The sequence below is a fragment of the Portunus trituberculatus genome, chromosome 37, assembly GCF_017591435.1.
Source record: "Portunus trituberculatus isolate SZX2019 chromosome 37, ASM1759143v1, whole genome shotgun sequence".
Taxonomy (NCBI): Eukaryota; Metazoa; Arthropoda; class Malacostraca; order Decapoda; family Portunidae; genus Portunus; species Portunus trituberculatus.
Window position 1 is genome coordinate 7,528,199 of NC_059291.1, and position 17,660 is coordinate 7,545,858.

The following is a 17,660-nucleotide window of genomic DNA, read 5'->3' on the forward strand; positions in this document are numbered from 1 at the left end:
ACTTCCAATAGAGGTCACTAAGAGGACTCAACAATGATGGAGAGATAGATAGATAGATAGATAGATAGAGAGAGAGAGAGAGAGAGAGAGAGAGAGAGAGAGAGAGAGAGAGAGAGAGAGAGAGAGAGAGAGAGAGAGAGAGAGAGAGCAATGCGATATGTCCTTGGCTATGAAATATGTATGTGTCTGATGAAGTACTGGTTGTAGTGGTCGTGTTAGTAGTAACAGTAGTAGTAGTAGTAGTAGTAGTAGTAGTAGTAGTAGTTGTTGTTGTTGTTGTTGTTGTTTTGTTGTCGTAGTAGTAGTAGTTGTTGTAGTTTATTTTCATACTGGAGGTAATAAAAGAATATTACACAACACTCACAAGAAGACAGCATTGTGGAAACTATAGCTGAAGACACACACACACACACACACACACACACACACACACACAGGAGGAACAAATAAACAAAGCACCTGAGGACAGTTCAGGTTTTGCAACAGAGGACAGTCCGGGGAAAACCAGCAATAGAGGAAAAAAAAAAAAAGACAAAATAGATTAGAAAATTCCCGAGAGTAAACCGGAGCAGACCAGCATCAGAGAGAGAGAGAGAGAGAGAGAGAGAGAGAGAGAGAGAGAGAGAGAGAGAGAGAGAGAACGTTTTATGTAGGATGAGTAAGGAACTGATTTTAGTTTCCGGAGGACGTAATTCTCTCTCTCTCTCTCTCTCTCTGTGTGTGTGTGTGTGTGTGTGTGTGTGTGTGTGTGTGTGTGTGTGTGTGTGTGTGTGTGTGTGTGTGTGTGTGTGTGTGTGTGTGTGTGTGTGTGTGTGTGTGTGTGTGTGTGTGTGTGTGTGTGTGTGCTGATTCTGGTGAATTGATAGCTTCTGCAGTATTGGTGAGAAAACACATTAGAGATCCTGACTTTTTTCCCTATTGCCTTTGAAAGAATTCCTTGTAAGATTCTGAAGCCTTCCAAATTCTTATTAAAGTAAATAGGTAAATTTTCATGATTCTGGTGATAGCTTAACAAGGATTCTTCACCATTAGTGATAAAAGGACGCTAAATATATCAATAGCCTTTGAAAAATATGCCTCATAGAAATCTGATGCTTCAAATACTTATTGGATTTTTTGAAGATGGTTTCGTGATTCTAGGAACGATTTGACGAATATTTTGCATCAATCCCTTTAGTGCCGCGTTTTCATATTCGTTCTGGTTACTATTTAACGAACTTATACAGCTTTAGAAACTTATATGGGGGGATTAAAATAATAAAGACTCTGGTCATTAATCTTTTGATCTCTATAGACTCTTCTTAATGCAAATAAAATCGTCTAATCATAATCGAAAATCATGATAATAATGCGTCTCAGTATCGAAGGGATTAAGCACGATAGAAAACATGACTAGTAGTCTCTATGGCTACTGAAAATGACGCTTATAAAATCCCGAAATGTTACAAATATGAACCGAGGAGTCACAATAAGCGATGGCTGTTTTTTGCGTCTTGCTTGAAGCGATGCGCGTGTGTTAGTCAAGGACCTTCGTGTTAGCGACTTGGCTTCATTGGGGGTGGGACTGGAGGAGGAGGGAGGCGGTGTGAGGGACAAGCTTCTCACTCGTTTATTTAAGCTAAAACTCTCGAGGCTTTAATAACGAGTTTTGGAGGGTGAACAAATAAAAACTGTGCCGTCCAGGCCTCGCAACACAACCTCGCACCATACTGAATTCACTGTTTATGGCGTCATTATTAACCCTTTCAATGCTTGAGACTTGTGTACGATTAGACCATTTTATTTACATCAGGAAGGGTCTAGAGAGCTCATAAGGTTAGTGGCAACAGTCTTCACTATTTTAATTCCCCACATGAGTTTTTGAAACTATAAAACCATCAAATAGTAAGCAGAATGAATATGGAAACCCGTCATGGTACTGAAGAGGTTTAGGAATATGTGAAAATATACTCGTCAGATGGATTACATATCACAATCTGGGTGCATTACAAAAATAAACGAGTAAATATGTGTAACAACAGTATCCTAATATCATATAATAGTAGTGGAGGCATGATCATAGGAAATAAATTATCTTATTTTCGGATGAAATTATCTTGAGAGAGAGAGAGAGAGAGAGAGAGAGAGAGAGAGAGAGAGAGAGAGAGAGAGAGAGAGAGAGAGAGAGAGAGAGAGAGAGATTACTACTATATGAAGAAGGTAAGCATTTCTGGAATATCTTAAACGTTTTTTTTTTGTCTAGAATAAACAAGTGACAACTAAATATGAAAGAATTCCAGTATTTGACCGCACCAAATCACTGCAATACGTCACTAACATTGCCTTTACATCTTTTCAACGCCATTCAGAGAGAGAGAGAGAGAGAGAGAGAGAGAGAGAGAGAGAGAGAGAGAGAGAGTACAATACAATCCTCACCAATCATTACAGCACGTAACAAACAAAACCTCTTTTCTTTACATCTTAATTCAGGAAGTACACGAAAAAGCTTTAAGAGAGAGAGAGAGAGAGAGACGAGTGGACACATTCATTAATTACTCAAAAAAGAGTGTCCAGGCGTCTAGGGCAAGGTCGCAGCATCATCGGGACAGACAATAAGGGCGCGCTTGTGTGAGAGGAGGTGGCGCCGAGTGTCGTGAAGGGCCCCGCGTCCAACCCCATCCTTCTCCCGCCACCCTCCTTCCCTCCCTGCCTCGCTGCCAGTCAACATCCTTAGCAAAGAACCCTGGACGGTGTTTGTTTTCCTTATACAAGATTATAGCTGTTAATTTACTCTTACTCTTTATTTACTTATGTTTTTTGTTGTATTAATGATTCCTCGGTTCAGACTAGCGTTGGGTTGAAGTACTTTTCTAAGGTATATTTTATTTGGTTAGGTTTAACTCGTACTTCTGAGTGAGAGCTGGGGTGGTTTTAGTTATCTTGAATGTAATCAGCTACGCACGTCACTGATTTAGTTTGTTATGGTAAACAGCCTCGGAGTTTAGAGAGAACTGTTGCTATCTTTAATGTTATTTTTTAACTGTAGCATATCCCGTTGCATTTAAAGACGGTGTACATTTAGATATAAAGCTACTGTAGTAGTCTAGCCGTAAGTCAATCATCTCAGTACTAAACCTTACACAGAAACCTTAGTAGTCCTTACAATACACTTAAACTTCGTCCTTACTCTATTATTACGTTTAATTTAATACACCCACTTATCTATCTATCTATCCAAACGCACTGCCGCAGAGGTCATTTAAATGTTAACTTGCTTAGTAAATAAGTATCAATCTGTGTACTTTCAACAACTAGGCATTCACTTCCAATCTGCCGCACGTCGTAGTACTCGTAAGTGGATCATCTGTTTATTTACACGCACACACAGAGACTAGTTGGCGACCCTACAAAATACCCCGTGTCTGTCCCTGTAGTGTCTTCGGACCTAAAACTCCTTTCAGCGTCCGCGCACCCCGGCCCAAGGGTACATTTACATAACTTGGACGTGTTTCTCGGCCAGGTCTGGAGGTCTAACGTAGCAGACCCATTGTTGACTCTCATGACTGGCGGGAACGTGTGTGTGTGCGTCAAGGGAATACGTCAGTTTTACGGTAGCATAGGCCTCTCCTAGTCTCTCCAGCCGCTAGAACCTTGATAAGTAGGAGTCTGTGGATACTTTCACACTCCTGGGGATGCAGCTGTTCTGTATCACGACCAGAGAGAGTGAGAGAGAGAGAGAGAGAATAATTATGCAACTCATTATTGTTAGGACTTATCACACACACACACACACACACACTCTCTCTCTCTCTTATGGACTAAACATTTAACCATTTTTTCCCCTTTTTTTTTTTTTTATTGTCATCCCGTCGCCACCACTATCACCAACAACGTATACCACACAGCCAACCAGTACGCCTCTCTTCCTCCCACCACCACCACCGCCACCAGACTCCCCACAATGGCCGGCGGAACAATACTATCACACAATGGCTGCTGAGGAAATTGTAGGTATAGCCCGGCACGGAAGGGAGAGAGGGAGGGAGAAGAGCGCGTGGTGTGTCAATGTTGCCAACTCCCATGACGCTGCCTTTATCACCCATCCGACCGGCCGGGTCAATTTTAGCACCATCACAACCATTATCACCTATTAAACCTTTTGGAACTCTTGATAACATACGTGGGTCTTATATGACAAAAAAAAAAAAAAAAAAAAAAGTTATTATTCGCATATCTACTCTCATTGCACTATGTTGTGGAAGCCTGGAAGGTTATGCACACTCTCTCAAAGGCGTCAAAATCATAAGTAATTTCACTACCGAATCACATTAGAACTTACCCACTAACCAAACTCCATTTCAAGATAGCAAGGCACCACCGAACGTAGTGTTAGTATTAGTAGTGGCAGTGGTAGTGGTGAGTGGTGACATGCAAATGACACATCATGATGAGTAGTCTAGCTTACTTTTTGAGGAAATATGTAGGATGGCACCACAATAAAGGATAATGAGGGAGGAACGAAGAGGTGTTTGATACTCATGATTGTCTCTACTGTTTTATCAATCATCCCTTCTGTTTCTACAATAGACGTAAACAAGCTGAAGGTCACATTCTTGTTTTGTTTTTCATATATGTATATACAAAAATATAGCGACATCATACATAAAACGAGATAAACTTAAAACTTCCTTACCGATGTAGGTACATACTACACATGCATCGTTAGCACTCATCATTGCACCTTTGTATTGCATTGCATTCACAAATTACAGCTTCACTGACTACCTTGTAATACAACTAAATATGTCCACACACCAGGAAGTGGAAACATTGAATGCACGGATATATCATTGGCACATGTGCGTTATGCTTAAACCTTTATCGTACTTAAAATACTAACATATGTACTGCGATTATAATTCAAAACATCCTTAGTGAGTTCATACAGCTAAACGTAGTACACAAAGTTAACAAAGCGTGCATCTCTACCAACCCTTTCCACATCTGCCGCCTCATTTCACGTCACCATGGGCCCACGGCGTCACCACTTCACTCAAGGTCATGCTCTTTGTAGCGGTGGCATTATCGCTATCTGAGCCGGGTGGTGTGAAGCCGGGGACGACCCATCAGCCATCACTACTCCGTGTACTACTGCGTGAGTACATTCAAGGTTACTCTCGTGGCGTGAACGACGAGCACCTGACACTGCTACTGAACATTGAAGTGTGACATGACGGCTGACATTACTCATTACACTACTTAGCTTACCGTGTTAGAAGTCCATCTAGCTGATGCTTAAGTATATTCAATTACTCAACACAGCAACATCAACAAATGCGTACACGAACAAAACTATGCTAAATGTGTCATTGGAATAGTTGACGTTTTTTTCCTACAAGGCAAACGTTTACTGGGCTTGTCGAGGAGCCGCATGCCGTGCTACATTTTGCGAAGGACGCCTACTGTGTGATATGACTTATGTTGCCCTTGTCTCATCACAGACCGGGGAATATTAATATGGCCTGGGTGTCTGGTGTCCTTAAGATATCACACCGAGATTTCTTATGCCTGAGTACTGTGCATCCATCAACTCAACAGTACTTTACTCTCTTACTGTTCATCTAAGCAGTGCACCATATTCATAACTTCTATCCTGACTTTGTGACTCGCGTACGCCAGACGCGACCACTCAACTAAAGGTGACAGTAATTCAGTGTGTCTTGTCCGAATGATGGATAGTCTGCCACCTACGTAATGCTGAACACGTCTTGATTCTTGACATCACCACGTTATATACGACCTAAACACTGCTACACGTGTGACACCATCCTCATGCAAACAGTAAATCTATTTATCCATTAACTGCGTACACTTACGACATATGCAACGACACATGACAAAAAAAGTAATAGTTTTGCTCTCCTCTGTAGTTGAAACTTTGGTTAGTAGGTACGTATTGTACATTTACGAAATAATAGAATATTAACATTTTCTTATCTGTTGCTTTACTTCTATCTTTCTTCTTGTATGCCAAAGTTGTGCTTGCTTCAGTGGATATAATATGACAGCAAAATACTTCAAACAACTAAGCATGGGTCATGGTACAGAGCCACACATAACATTCCTAATAGTAAATTATCACTTATAAACCTGGGTACAGGACTAGGCAAGAGAGGTAGGTACAGTATAGGTCAGGGCATTAAAGGATATCAGTGAAAGAAGTAATACATCTGTGGATTAAAAGTTCACCAAGTACTAAGTAACAAAGCCTACTGGCTTATTTATCATATGCATACACAATTAATAATAATGTATTGTAGTGGACCTACTGACAGCTAGCTGAAAACTGATGACCGAGACTTATCACAAACACTTGCACAGGAATCAAACTTCTACTCCCACAATTTAGAAGAAAAAAATCTTGTCATTCAACACACACACATTGTGTATCATAACAATGAATGATCTGCAGTTATTGATACATAAAATACAATAAAGGATTGCTAGCTAGTTAAGTAGTAATTATTAAATATTACTTAAAGTAATTGTAAACCAATGACAAAACTAAGCATAGCTTATGAAATTTCTAGATAAATGCAGTAAAAATTTCATCCAATCTTATGGTACCAAACATATTTCCTGTAATATATTTTCACATCCATTAAACAGATCATCTACATATATACTTCTTTCTGCCACTCTGCTTCCTCTGGGAACATCCCTCAAGGAGTAGTCACCACAGCTAAAGAACTTCCACCTCTATCAAAACACTCTGTTCTCAATTATCTGAATCTTCCTCTTCTACTATTATTCTATACATAGTGGCTTTTCCACACATGAACTAATTTGTTATATCCTTACACCTTCCAAGAAAACTTCTTTAACTGGTGCTTTCATTTCACTCAAATACTACTCAAATTACCTTTTACACTAATAAAATCTATGTAAACATCTGTTATCTTTGCCTGACATTAACATTTTCCTCCCTCAGCGAATAAAATTTGGCACAAATAATTAGAAGAAGCACTGCTATGTACACAGTCACCAAGCAGTGCTGATGTCAAGATAACTTTACAGGTATAGGTAAGTTCTTGCAACAGGCAGGTGAAAGACAATAAAATAATCCCTATAACTTTATACTTGAGTAAACATGAATACATTTCACTAAACTTCATGCCATATTGAAATGATAGTCTCCTTTCCACAGGTACCACTGCACTGACAAGGATTAAGGAATCAGCCTCACAGCTCTACCTGAGAAATTACTACTGACAACTCTCCAGTCAAAGTAAGACAAATTATTATTATACATGATATATTCAAATAGATACCTACTGTACCTCAATCTGATCCTCATTCCAGAATGGTCTAGTGGCCAGAATGCAAGGGTGTTTGTAAATCTATGTATATAATCACTCTGTCTTGACTAATGCTTCTTTAAGAATACATCAGACTAGTATATAACTGGCTATTTAGATATACACATATATACATTGAATGATTGCCTGATGCTTTAATTTTTAATTTCATTCTCTGTAATAAATATTTTACTAAAAAGCTCTCTATATATCACCATTTTAAAGGCAGGGGGATAATATAAGTAAAGTGTAACAAAGATAATTGCTACATTGTAAAAATCAAACACTTGTATAAGACAGTACTGTAATACAGAAGTACTTTCATACTGCATACTATAAACAAAACCAGATATGACTGACAAAAGCTCAAATTTCATATTTTAGTTTGTGCTCCATAGTACTAGAAGAGAAACCAACTTTGTGTTCCAGAAACTCACTGCCCATCATATGTCAGTCTGTTGTGCGGTTCCTGCCTGTCCTGCACACCTCAACACCAAGTTTGTAAAAGCAAACTCATGGGAAACAAACATTTGCATCACAAAATTGACCAACAAATGCATTTCTTGTCCAATGATACATGCAGCATTTTCTGAGCAATCTGATATGACAGCTGACAACAGTGGCATAACACAGGTCAGTACTCACTAACTTAGCTGGAAGCAATTCTGTGGAAGCCATCCTGAGTAAATGTTAAAGAAATTCAGACTACATTTGTCATGAATTAGTCAAATATCAAAAGAATGATCAGCAAAACTATCATAAAAACCTAAAAGCAGCCATAAAATGAAGCCATTACTAAAAACACTGAAGAAACATTTAATAGCTTCACCAGTCTCAACAACTTAATCATTTAAGAGTACTTCCTTTCATCTCATTTTATAATTCAATATTCACACAGTCTAAAGAATCTTTCTCTGCCTGTCACACCAGCATGAGGTGCCTCTACAAGACACCAGGTGAAGTGAGCAGACATAAATATTTGTCTCCATATCCTACCATTCAAATAACTTTGGTTTCCTCTTAAAATAAGTGGCATAGCGTGTTGAACATCAACAGAACACAAACATGTTAGCCCTGCTTTTGGAACCAATAAGCATGAACACAATAAACAAAATGCTCCCATAATATGCAATGAACACAAATAATACATCAAGATTTGTGACATGAACTAGTACAGCAGTCACAGAGTTAGTCAAATTGTTATATATATATATATATATATATATATATATATATATATATATATATATATATATATATATATATATATATATATATATATATATATATATAAATCACTGTGACAAGTTTGTATATGTCTATATGATAATGACAGTTATCAGGTGCATGAATGAAATGGGTTATCACAATTTTAAATGCTTACCTTATGTATGTTTCTGGAAAGTAGTAGTAGTAATAGTAGTAGAAGTAGTATAAGACACCTTGGACAACAGCTCTATTCTACATCATCAAGGTAGCAGTGTAGAGAGTGGGGGAGTTCATTCAGACAATCTTGATCTCACACTCAGGAAACTCAGAGTACTTGTGTTTGTACTTGTTGTAGAGGTCCACCACTGCCTTCACATACTTCTCATGCAGTGCCACAATCTGCTCTTTGGTGGGCATCTTCACTTGTGGCACATCTATGGGGGTCCCAACTGTGTGGGTAAACAGACAAATGGAATGTTAATTTGTTTTTTTATGTCCATGGTTTGCTGTCCACAAGATAAGCACATATCCTCTATTCTCATTTACTCCATCAACACCACACTTAATCATCAACAATTTCAGCTTTCCCACTCAGCCTTCTTTCCTCCTCAAACATATTAAAATTTCTCCTAACTCTTTCCTGATTAGCAAAATAAACTTGTGTAAATAATTAAATTCTTATAAAGAATAATAACTTAGTACTAAAGTAAAGATCCTGTTATCACAAGCACACTTCCACTTATAAATAAATCAGCCATAAGTGTACATATACGTACAACAAAATTATGCTCTGATAAAGATACATACAGAGTCTGCAATGCTAACTCACCCACAGTGTAGATGGGTTTGCGGAAGGGAACGATGCCAAAACTGTACTGGAAGATACCACGTCCGATGAACAAACAAGGCGCCAGGCCAATGATGCTCTGCAGGAAGTTCTGGAAGCGGCGGATGAGGGAGCCCTCTGGGTTAGCAACTTGGTCATAGATTTCATTCTCCCCGAAGGAAAACATTGGTACAAGTGAGGCCCTGTAAATCAATGAGAAGATTCAGTGTTACCAACAACCTGCAATTCTTTGTCTCTCAACTACTCAATCTGTGGTTTCACTTATGTTAAGATGGGAGACTATCACAGCTGAGAAATGACTATGGATTAAATAATGTGGAGGATATTGTCTGATGAACATGAATAACAGTTAATAACAATACTAACCACACATTATCACAGCTTGAATGCCATACTAGTTTACTTACCCGTGTCTCAGAGCCATTTTGCAAAATCCTTTGCGCTTGCTGAGATGGAGACAAACTTCTCCAGGGTGACAGTCCAGGGACTCCTTGGCTCCTCCCACCACGAGGCAGAGGGCACGGCCCGTCCCCTCCCGGCCTAGCAGATAGTCCATGCTCTCCCGGGTGGCACTCACAGCACCTGCAGGAACAGAACACACACAGGACATTATGACAAACAATGTAAAAGTGACCATTACATTTCATTATTCAGTTATAAAACACTTTGAGATCCATTTCTATGCCTTTAACAAACAGGAAATATTAATGTTTTCTTAAAACAAAATAGATCACAGACTATACACTTCAATCAATTAGATGAGTAACTGAAAATAAGAGGACTAAAACTACTTCCTAAAACTTAGAATAATAGGAAAGGCATTGTATGAAGTACCCAGATACATACATATTCAGTAAAAATGTGTGATCAATGTACTATATATTGAAAAGACAAAGGCAACCATACAAGAGAAAACTCATTTCTGGGCCTCAGCAATTTAAGGCATCCATCTTCACCATTTTCTTGTTCAATACAAGGGTCACAATAAGCAACCAAAATGTGCACATCAAGGCACACAGGTGATGGGCCTGTGCTCCAAGCCTCGGTATGGCAGCGACAGGAGATTTGTGGGGATGCATGCAGCGTGGGAGCATACTAACCCGAGGCCATGAAGAACTCTCTGTAGAAGGGAAGGAGGAAGTGTCCCTCCAGAGTAAGTAGGTGGGGAGTGAAGCCCGGAAAGTTCTGTTTGAGGTGAAATGCATCACAGGTTATACATCATTTACAAAAAAAAGGCACAGCACTGTTTCAACCACTATCTGCTGAGGAAGCTTACTCATTTGTACTCACGTCTGGATTCAAAGAAAGCTTCCTTCAGAAATAGAGGAGATATGAGGCTTCACAACTCCAAAGCTTTACAAGATTAATATTATTGATGCAGCATCCTGGACAGCCATTGCATGCATTTACTCCACCACCCAAAATATTTTTACACTGTATATAACTAATGAGTGATGACATAATTGTAGATATACCTGAACTGATCTCCTCCTAACTGTTCACTTCTTCCTTAAATACTGCAGATGCTACAGAAAAAAGCTGAAGCCATTTCTTAAAATGTTTTTAATGAAAGCAAAGGAACATTTTGCATGAAGAGAAAAATGTTCTCCTTTTCAAGTGGAATGTAGTATGCTGCTGTTTAAAATTTATGAATTATGTGCATGCATCATAAATCTAAGAATGGCAATTCCCTTTTCTCATCATGGTAAGGTATGAACTGGTGTGGCAAGAGTCATATGATGTAAGTAGCTGAATATACTACACTACACATTAGCACAGATGATGTCTGGCAATACACAGTGCCACACACCAACACATTCCCTGGCAGTCACCTTGCTGAAGTTTGTGCCCTCGGTGGCAAAGTTGCAGAAGGCGCCGGCGGAGAGGATGCCGTGAGGATGGTAGCCCATGATGTAGTTCTTGGAGGGGTCCAGCTCACAGGTCTTGATCAGATGGATGGGGAAGAAGTCACGGTAGTGCTTCCACAGTGGTAGTCGTCGCACCCACTCCACTCTGGTGTGCAAGACAGTTGTGGTTATTACTAAAAGCACCACAACAAACATTACAAGGTCTCCTGAACTGTGGCACAAATTAAGGAAAACTGCTCTAAATTAAAGAAAAATTGCTAAATTAGCTATATAAAATATCTCAGAAGTGTATATAAGTGATCTTTATGCACCTTTAGACTTCAGGACAAATAAAGAAAAATGCAAACACAGACACAAAGTGAAAGAAAACACAACAAAACTGAAAACATCCAAATAACAAAGCTAATAACTAACAATAAAAGTAAACAAGATGCCAGGAAAAGTTCTCATCTTGAGCTAATTGATAACTCTTCCTAACACATGTACTGTATTTACTTCTTCATCAAGACTAATTTGAAAAGAAAGCTAAGAAGAATGTGATCAAAGTGTATGGAATGTGAGGAAAGAATGAAGTATTTCTGATGCAAATGTCAGCATTTAAATGGATAGGAAAGTGGGTGACAGGTTCAACACATAAACAGTCCAAGGGAGAAGAGTGACAAAACATTCACTTCATTGCTATTCAATTTGTTCATGGGAAGTGTTGGTAGAGAGATGAAAGGAAAGTTGGTAATATCTGTAGTAAATTGGTGTACTAAACAGAAGCTGATTAAAATGTTCTTTGCAGATGATACTGTGTTGATAGTAAAAAATAAAATATGTAGAAATTGAAAATTTATTACTATCTGATATTAGCAGAAAATGAGAGTAAATGTAACAAAAGCAGGGAGCCTCTCTTGAAAAGAAAATATGACATAACTGAATTCAGAACTCCATATAAAATGAAGAAAAAATGTGAGAAGTCAAATAAAAACTGAAGATACAAAATTAAGGGAGGAGATTAATTATTTCAAATACCTTTGTTTGATCCTGTGCAAACAGGAAGACATGTGAAAGAAAGCATTAAAAGGGAATATGGGATGATCTTTGAACATCAGACAAAAGTTAGGACACTGAGCAGTGATAAAGGTGGCAATAACTGATAGCAGTATGGCACCATCATTGATGAATACAAGTCACATGTGGTCATGGGATAAAAGTCAAAGATCTAGGATTCAGGGAGTAAAAATGAGTGATCTGATAAGTGCTTGTGGTGTAGAGAGAGAGAGAGAGAGAGAAAGAGATAGAGACAGTAATGCCAGCATATGTGCATAACTGTCAAAGATGAACAAATTAAAGACAGGAACAATCATCTTCAGATGATTAGGGAATGTGGAGTGAATATAACAAGAAGGTGACAAGAATGGAGTGGTGTTGAGAGATAAATTGTTGAAGGAGAAAAGGAGCAAAAGGTTGAGAGGGATGAAGTGTACAAGAATAAACTGTATAGAGAGAAACAAATGGAGACACTTCTATCAAGAAAATGTACAACACAACACATTCTAAGGCATTACAGTATAGTGCTTCTACTTGAGATATATAATTCTCTACATTAAGCTCTTCAATCCTCACCCCCCAAAAAAAAAAAAAAAAAAAAAAAAAAAAAAAAAATTACACCCTTTTAAAAAGAATAAAATATCAGAACACAGCTGTTAGTACGTCTAGACAGTTTCATGAGGAAGTGTTGAATGAATCTCTTTGTTACACAAAGTGTGACCCACTGACCTGCGTCCACCACGGTTGCAGATGGAGCGGTCGCCAAGGAACCAGGTCAGGTAACACAGGGACACCCACCTGACCCCCCAAAAAAAAAAAAAAAAAAAAACACATATACATATACATGACAGGATAATAATTTCCTGCAATTCATGAAACTACAACATGATAAATTTGCTACATCACTATTTGCAATAGAAGTATCTGTGGTCATGGCAAACCTAACTGACAAATTTAAACTTTTCAATGACATTACAATGGTCACTAACATCATACATGAAAAAATGGGCAATACATAAATGAGAAGGGAACATTCACCAAGGCATACATAGATGAATGACACACAACCAGTAATACTCACCAGTATTGAGTATAGAAGAACAGGTAGAGGAGTAACAGGAGAGATCCAGCACCCATGAAGAGGAAGGTGGACATCCAGAAGAGCACAGCAAAGGTCTGCTTGCGGCGACGGATTGGAATGTTGATGGGAGCAAACTGTGGCCCACAGCTGATGCCAAGGTTGAGGACACGGGCCAGCGCACCCACCACCCAGGGCAGTCTGTGAGGGATGGCAGTGACTAGGTAGATGAAGTGGGTGTATTGAGGGCAAAGATGAAGGAAAAGTGGAATGTTATTGATTGGTTGGATGGAGGAAAATGTGTGTGTGTGTGTGTGTGTGTGTGTGTGTGTGTGTGTGTGTGTGTGTGTGTGTGTGTGTGTGTGTGTGTGTGTGTGTGACTAACATGATTAGTTTTGCTTTCTTTTTTTCTTCATTTAACTTTTCATTGATTCATAACTTTTTTCCCTGCTTGATAAGAACAAGAGGGAACAATGGTGATAATGATAGTGTCAATGAAAGCAATAATAATAATAATAATGATGCTAATAAAAGCAGTTAACAGATATAATGACAAAAAGAAAAAGAAAAAAAAAAAAAAAAAGAAGCCAATGGTAATAATGGCAACAGCAATACAGGTAAACAGTCAACTGATGGAAAAATCACTGAACTACTTAACACAGCACAACACAACACAACACAACACAAAGAGCACACCTGTCAAAATGTGCATCTATCTCATCTTTCTTGACGGCAGAACGTTCTTCGGGGATCTTCCTGTTGTACTTCTTGAGGTCTTCATCTGATTCCTCACTCTTGGTATCATTCTTAGAGCTCCCCTCATGCTTCACACCATTCTGCTCCTTGGGTTCATTCTTGACAGCAGCAGGTGGTTCAGATGGGGCTTTATGTTCTCCATTGGGTGTTATTTCCTCCACCCTCTGACTCACCATGTCTTCCTTCAGGGTGCTCTGAGGTCCCAACGGAGCCTCCATGCCAGTGTCAGGAGCAGTGGCAACCTTGCACCCGTCCATGTTTAGTGGAGCAGCACTGTCACACTCTCTGCAGGAATAAGGATTAGGTATTGATATGTGTCCTGCCAGCCTGTGTGCTGAATACATACTGACAAATCAATGCAAATATTATATTTAGTGGTCACTTTCTATCTACAAGGAAAAGTCAAGGTATGAGTGAATAATATTTTCCTGCTTCATTAAATATACAATACAATTCGATAAGATCAGATGTTTATGTTGATTTAAATTATGTGTATGTACATATGTACACAGTAATGTAAAACACAAATAAAATATTGAACACTTTATGGGAATCAGTGAAGGTGTTCTCCCAGCCCTGCACACGTTGGCCTCACTGATGGCATGGCACAACAGGGCAGGGCTGGGCAAGCCTCTTACTGAGAGATAAGCAGCTGAGATAATTTCTGACATATGTACTAGTCTGATAATAAGCACAGCTGATTAGAACTACTATTACATACTTAAGGAAGTTACATCAGTTCTCCTGTTCCGGTGAATGAACTGCTTACTCAATACTTCAAAGATACAACACACAGTACATGAAGTAAATGAATTATAACAACTTTACTCAATACATGGCAGCATTTCAAAGATTCTCATTATCAAATGTAGCTAATAAAAATTTCTACTTTCAATATAGCATAATTATATGATTTCTTGGATGGCCTGAGTATTATAATGTATGCAGGCCTTACTGGATTTCAAGGTTTACTAATACCAGACAAGGTGACTACTGTGATTTACAAAAAGTTGTAACCAACCATCTGACTGCTTCTTATCACACACCTTCAGACCAGCAAATTTTAAAAGCTTAGCTTTTACTTCATTCCAGCTTCAATAACAATGTGTCTGGGTTACTAAGGAGCTACTGTATCTGTCTGCTCCCAAGAGCTTTCCCAAGGGGGTGGCTGTTATGGAGTTCAAAAGGGCAAAACATGACCCCCTAAATCAAACAAAGCAAGCAACCTTCACATGCACCATTTTCATGTGGTACCGTTAATTCATGTCAATAAATTAATATAATATCTACTCCATGAATAGGTGTATCTACCATGGTAATAATCAGTATGAGTTTAAATTGCACCTAACCATGCTAGTGATAGCTGTGGGAATCCTACTTGCTCTTTGGTGCTATCTGTACTCTAATCTGTGGTGGAGAGCCATGAGTATAAGTACTAGTCTACTTCTCTGAGAGTCAAGAATATTATGCAAGGATGTGACAGCACACACGTGAAACAACTGAGCTTGTATATGTGGTGTGAAGTCTCTTAAAGTTGGTAGAATAGTATTAATATTTATGTGTGGAGCTCTGGTAATGTGTATTCCTATGTTCTGTTCTCTTTAGACTATTTAGAAAGCTCCATGTGACAATCTAGATGCACAATGAATGAGTGATGCCTGTACTGGGATAAACACACTTGACTTAACTTATGGTGAGCCTGACCCGATGCGGTGTCAAGGCCTTGATCTTGAACCTCCACCATTTTACAATCTTATCACTTTCTGAACACAATCTCCCATGAAGAGGGAAGACCACTATCTTCATCCCCCACCAATTACAGACAATTCCTGGGTGGACGCACATAACATCAAGTGGATATCATCTTTCTTTTCTGAGAGCATTAACTTCAGTTTAGTCTTGCATTTGGCATGCTTAGGAGAAAGAATGACACAAACATGACCGTTGGTTTGTCTTGCACCGCAGCAGGGCACTGGTTCAAGGCAACCAGCCCACGTGTAAATGGCAGGCACCAAGAGGACAATGCCCCAGATTGGTATATCAAATGTTTAGGAAGGTTTAGTTCATAATATCCTAAATGTCATGTGACCACGGGACATAAAAATGGCAGCTAGTATGGTTCAGATGGTCCAGTGAGGGCAAGACCTTACTGGAGTATATATTTATTCTCTCCACCATAACATCTTGTGGAGATTTCCCTCAGATCTTCAAACCTGCTGTACTTTGGAAAAAAAAAAAAAGTATAATAACTCTTTACGGAGCCTAAAAGTCCAGATGGGATGCAAGCTGCTGTCATTCTTCCCACCTTACATACATTAAGATAAAAATACGAGCTAAGAAGTAACTGATCAACTTGAAACATGTCAAGTCTTCCAACAACACAAAGACTTTACCCTCAAAATCCGTGACGAGCCACCCAGTCTTATTGGACCACAGAGTGCCTTAAGCAGAAACCTTCAGAGCCAGCGTTATTGGGCCCACCACACTCCCCAAGGGTACGGGCACCACACACCACACTCTGTCCCGCCACTCAGCACCTCGTGACACTGACATAACAAACAGGCAAGGCACAACACAGCACATCCCCACCACCACCTCTTATCTCTCACCTGTCAGCCTGTTCTGTGTCCTGTCAGCGCCTGGTCAGCAGCCTCCCGCCTCCTCCACACCGCCACGTCTCACCTTCACTGCCCACCGTCTGAGTAGTGGGGAAATGAAGGGAATAAAGTGCAGGTGGAAGGCTGGAAGGAGTCACAGCTGATCCGCCTTGTTGTTGTTGTCCACTTGTTCGGACCCGAAGCGTCTCCGTCCCCGAAGTGTACTGTGAATGCATTGCTACTTATCGTACATCGCTCTTCAGTACCGTGACACGAGTACTGCTTACTGTTTGCTGATTTTATAAAGCTTCAGAAACTTATGTGGGTATTAAAATAATAAAGACTCTGGCCATTAATCGTCTGCCCTCCATAGATCATTCCTAATGTCAATAAAATCGTCTAATCATACCTAAACTGAAAGGGTTAAAGTCTCCCCGTTATTCTGTGTAATATTTTGATAATTTTTCTAGATCTTCTACTTGTGAAAATTGTATCAAAGGTGGTAACTTTCGTACATATCGGTAGAGTTGCAATATGTCATCATGTAATGTACGTACAGACGTCAGAGACCATGCATCTGACTCCTTGACCATCCATCCAGGCCACATAATTCATTAGTAGCAACACCTGGTAGCCCCGCAACAGGTGAAGGCTCCAGTTTTACTTTCATTGGTTCAAACACATAAAAAAACTAAGCTCCCACACACCCGGACACATCCTAACCACTTAACACACTTAACATTAACGCAAAACACCATATAACATCTCAAAATACCAAGAAATATACTTAGAAAAACCCAATATATACCAACATCACCCCTACACGACAAACCACACCCAAAGGCACTCCATACACTGAAAACAATCAAAATGATCCCAAACACACTCAATACGTCACAAAACATCAAATTGTCTTCAAACACCCTGAAAACA

General features: G+C 39.3%; 1 protein-coding gene and 1 long non-coding RNA gene across 7 annotated transcripts; one reads left to right on the plus strand and one right to left on the minus strand.

The window, feature by feature from the left end:
• Positions 1 to 4,521: 4,521 nt before the first annotated feature.
• On the minus strand, positions 4,522 to 16,933 carry LOC123513816 (2-acylglycerol O-acyltransferase 1-like). 3 transcript variants are annotated; one of them, XM_045271180.1, is made up of 9 exons: positions 16,740 to 16,933; positions 14,071 to 14,415; positions 13,378 to 13,575; positions 13,026 to 13,094; positions 11,226 to 11,406; positions 10,494 to 10,578; positions 9,801 to 9,975; positions 9,376 to 9,575; positions 4,522 to 8,995 (listed from the first exon to the last, which is right to left on the minus strand). In XM_045271180.1, the coding sequence occupies exons 2-9, from the start codon at positions 14,385 to 14,387 to the stop codon at positions 8,841 to 8,843; spliced, it is 1,380 nt and encodes a 459-aa protein (XP_045127115.1). In that variant the 5' UTR covers positions 14,388 to 14,415; positions 16,740 to 16,933; the 3' UTR covers positions 4,522 to 8,840. The 3 variants fall into 3 exon arrangements, with proteins under 3 accessions (XP_045127115.1, XP_045127116.1, XP_045127117.1); XM_045271181.1 differs by lacking the exon at positions 16,740 to 16,933 and adding an exon at positions 16,524 to 16,673; XM_045271182.1 differs by lacking the exon at positions 16,740 to 16,933 and adding an exon at positions 14,674 to 14,748.
• Positions 5,014 to 12,095, plus strand: LOC123513817. Of its 4 annotated transcripts, none has more exons than XR_006677452.1 (4): positions 5,014 to 5,134; positions 6,971 to 7,062; positions 7,173 to 7,267; positions 7,767 to 12,095. It is a non-coding gene; the product is annotated as an uncharacterized LOC123513817 (long non-coding RNA). The 4 variants fall into 4 exon arrangements; XR_006677453.1 differs by having other exon boundaries at positions 7,187 to 7,267; XR_006677449.1 differs by lacking the exon at positions 5,014 to 5,134 and having other exon boundaries at positions 6,440 to 7,062.
• Positions 16,934 to 17,660: the final 727 nt, after the last annotated feature.

Coding starts and splice junctions, on each gene's coding strand:
- LOC123513816 (XM_045271180.1), bottom strand. CDS start 14,387: ATGGACGGGTGCAAGGTTGCCACTGCTCCTGACACTGGCATGGAGGCT. Junction 13,095..13,377: donor TTCTTCTATACTCAATACTG/GTGAGTATTACT, acceptor TTGGGGGGTCAG/GTGGGTGTCCCTGTGTTACC. Junction 8,996..9,375: donor CAAACCCATCTACACTGTGG/GTGAGTTAGCAT, acceptor TTACCCACACAG/TTGGGACCCCCATAGATGTG.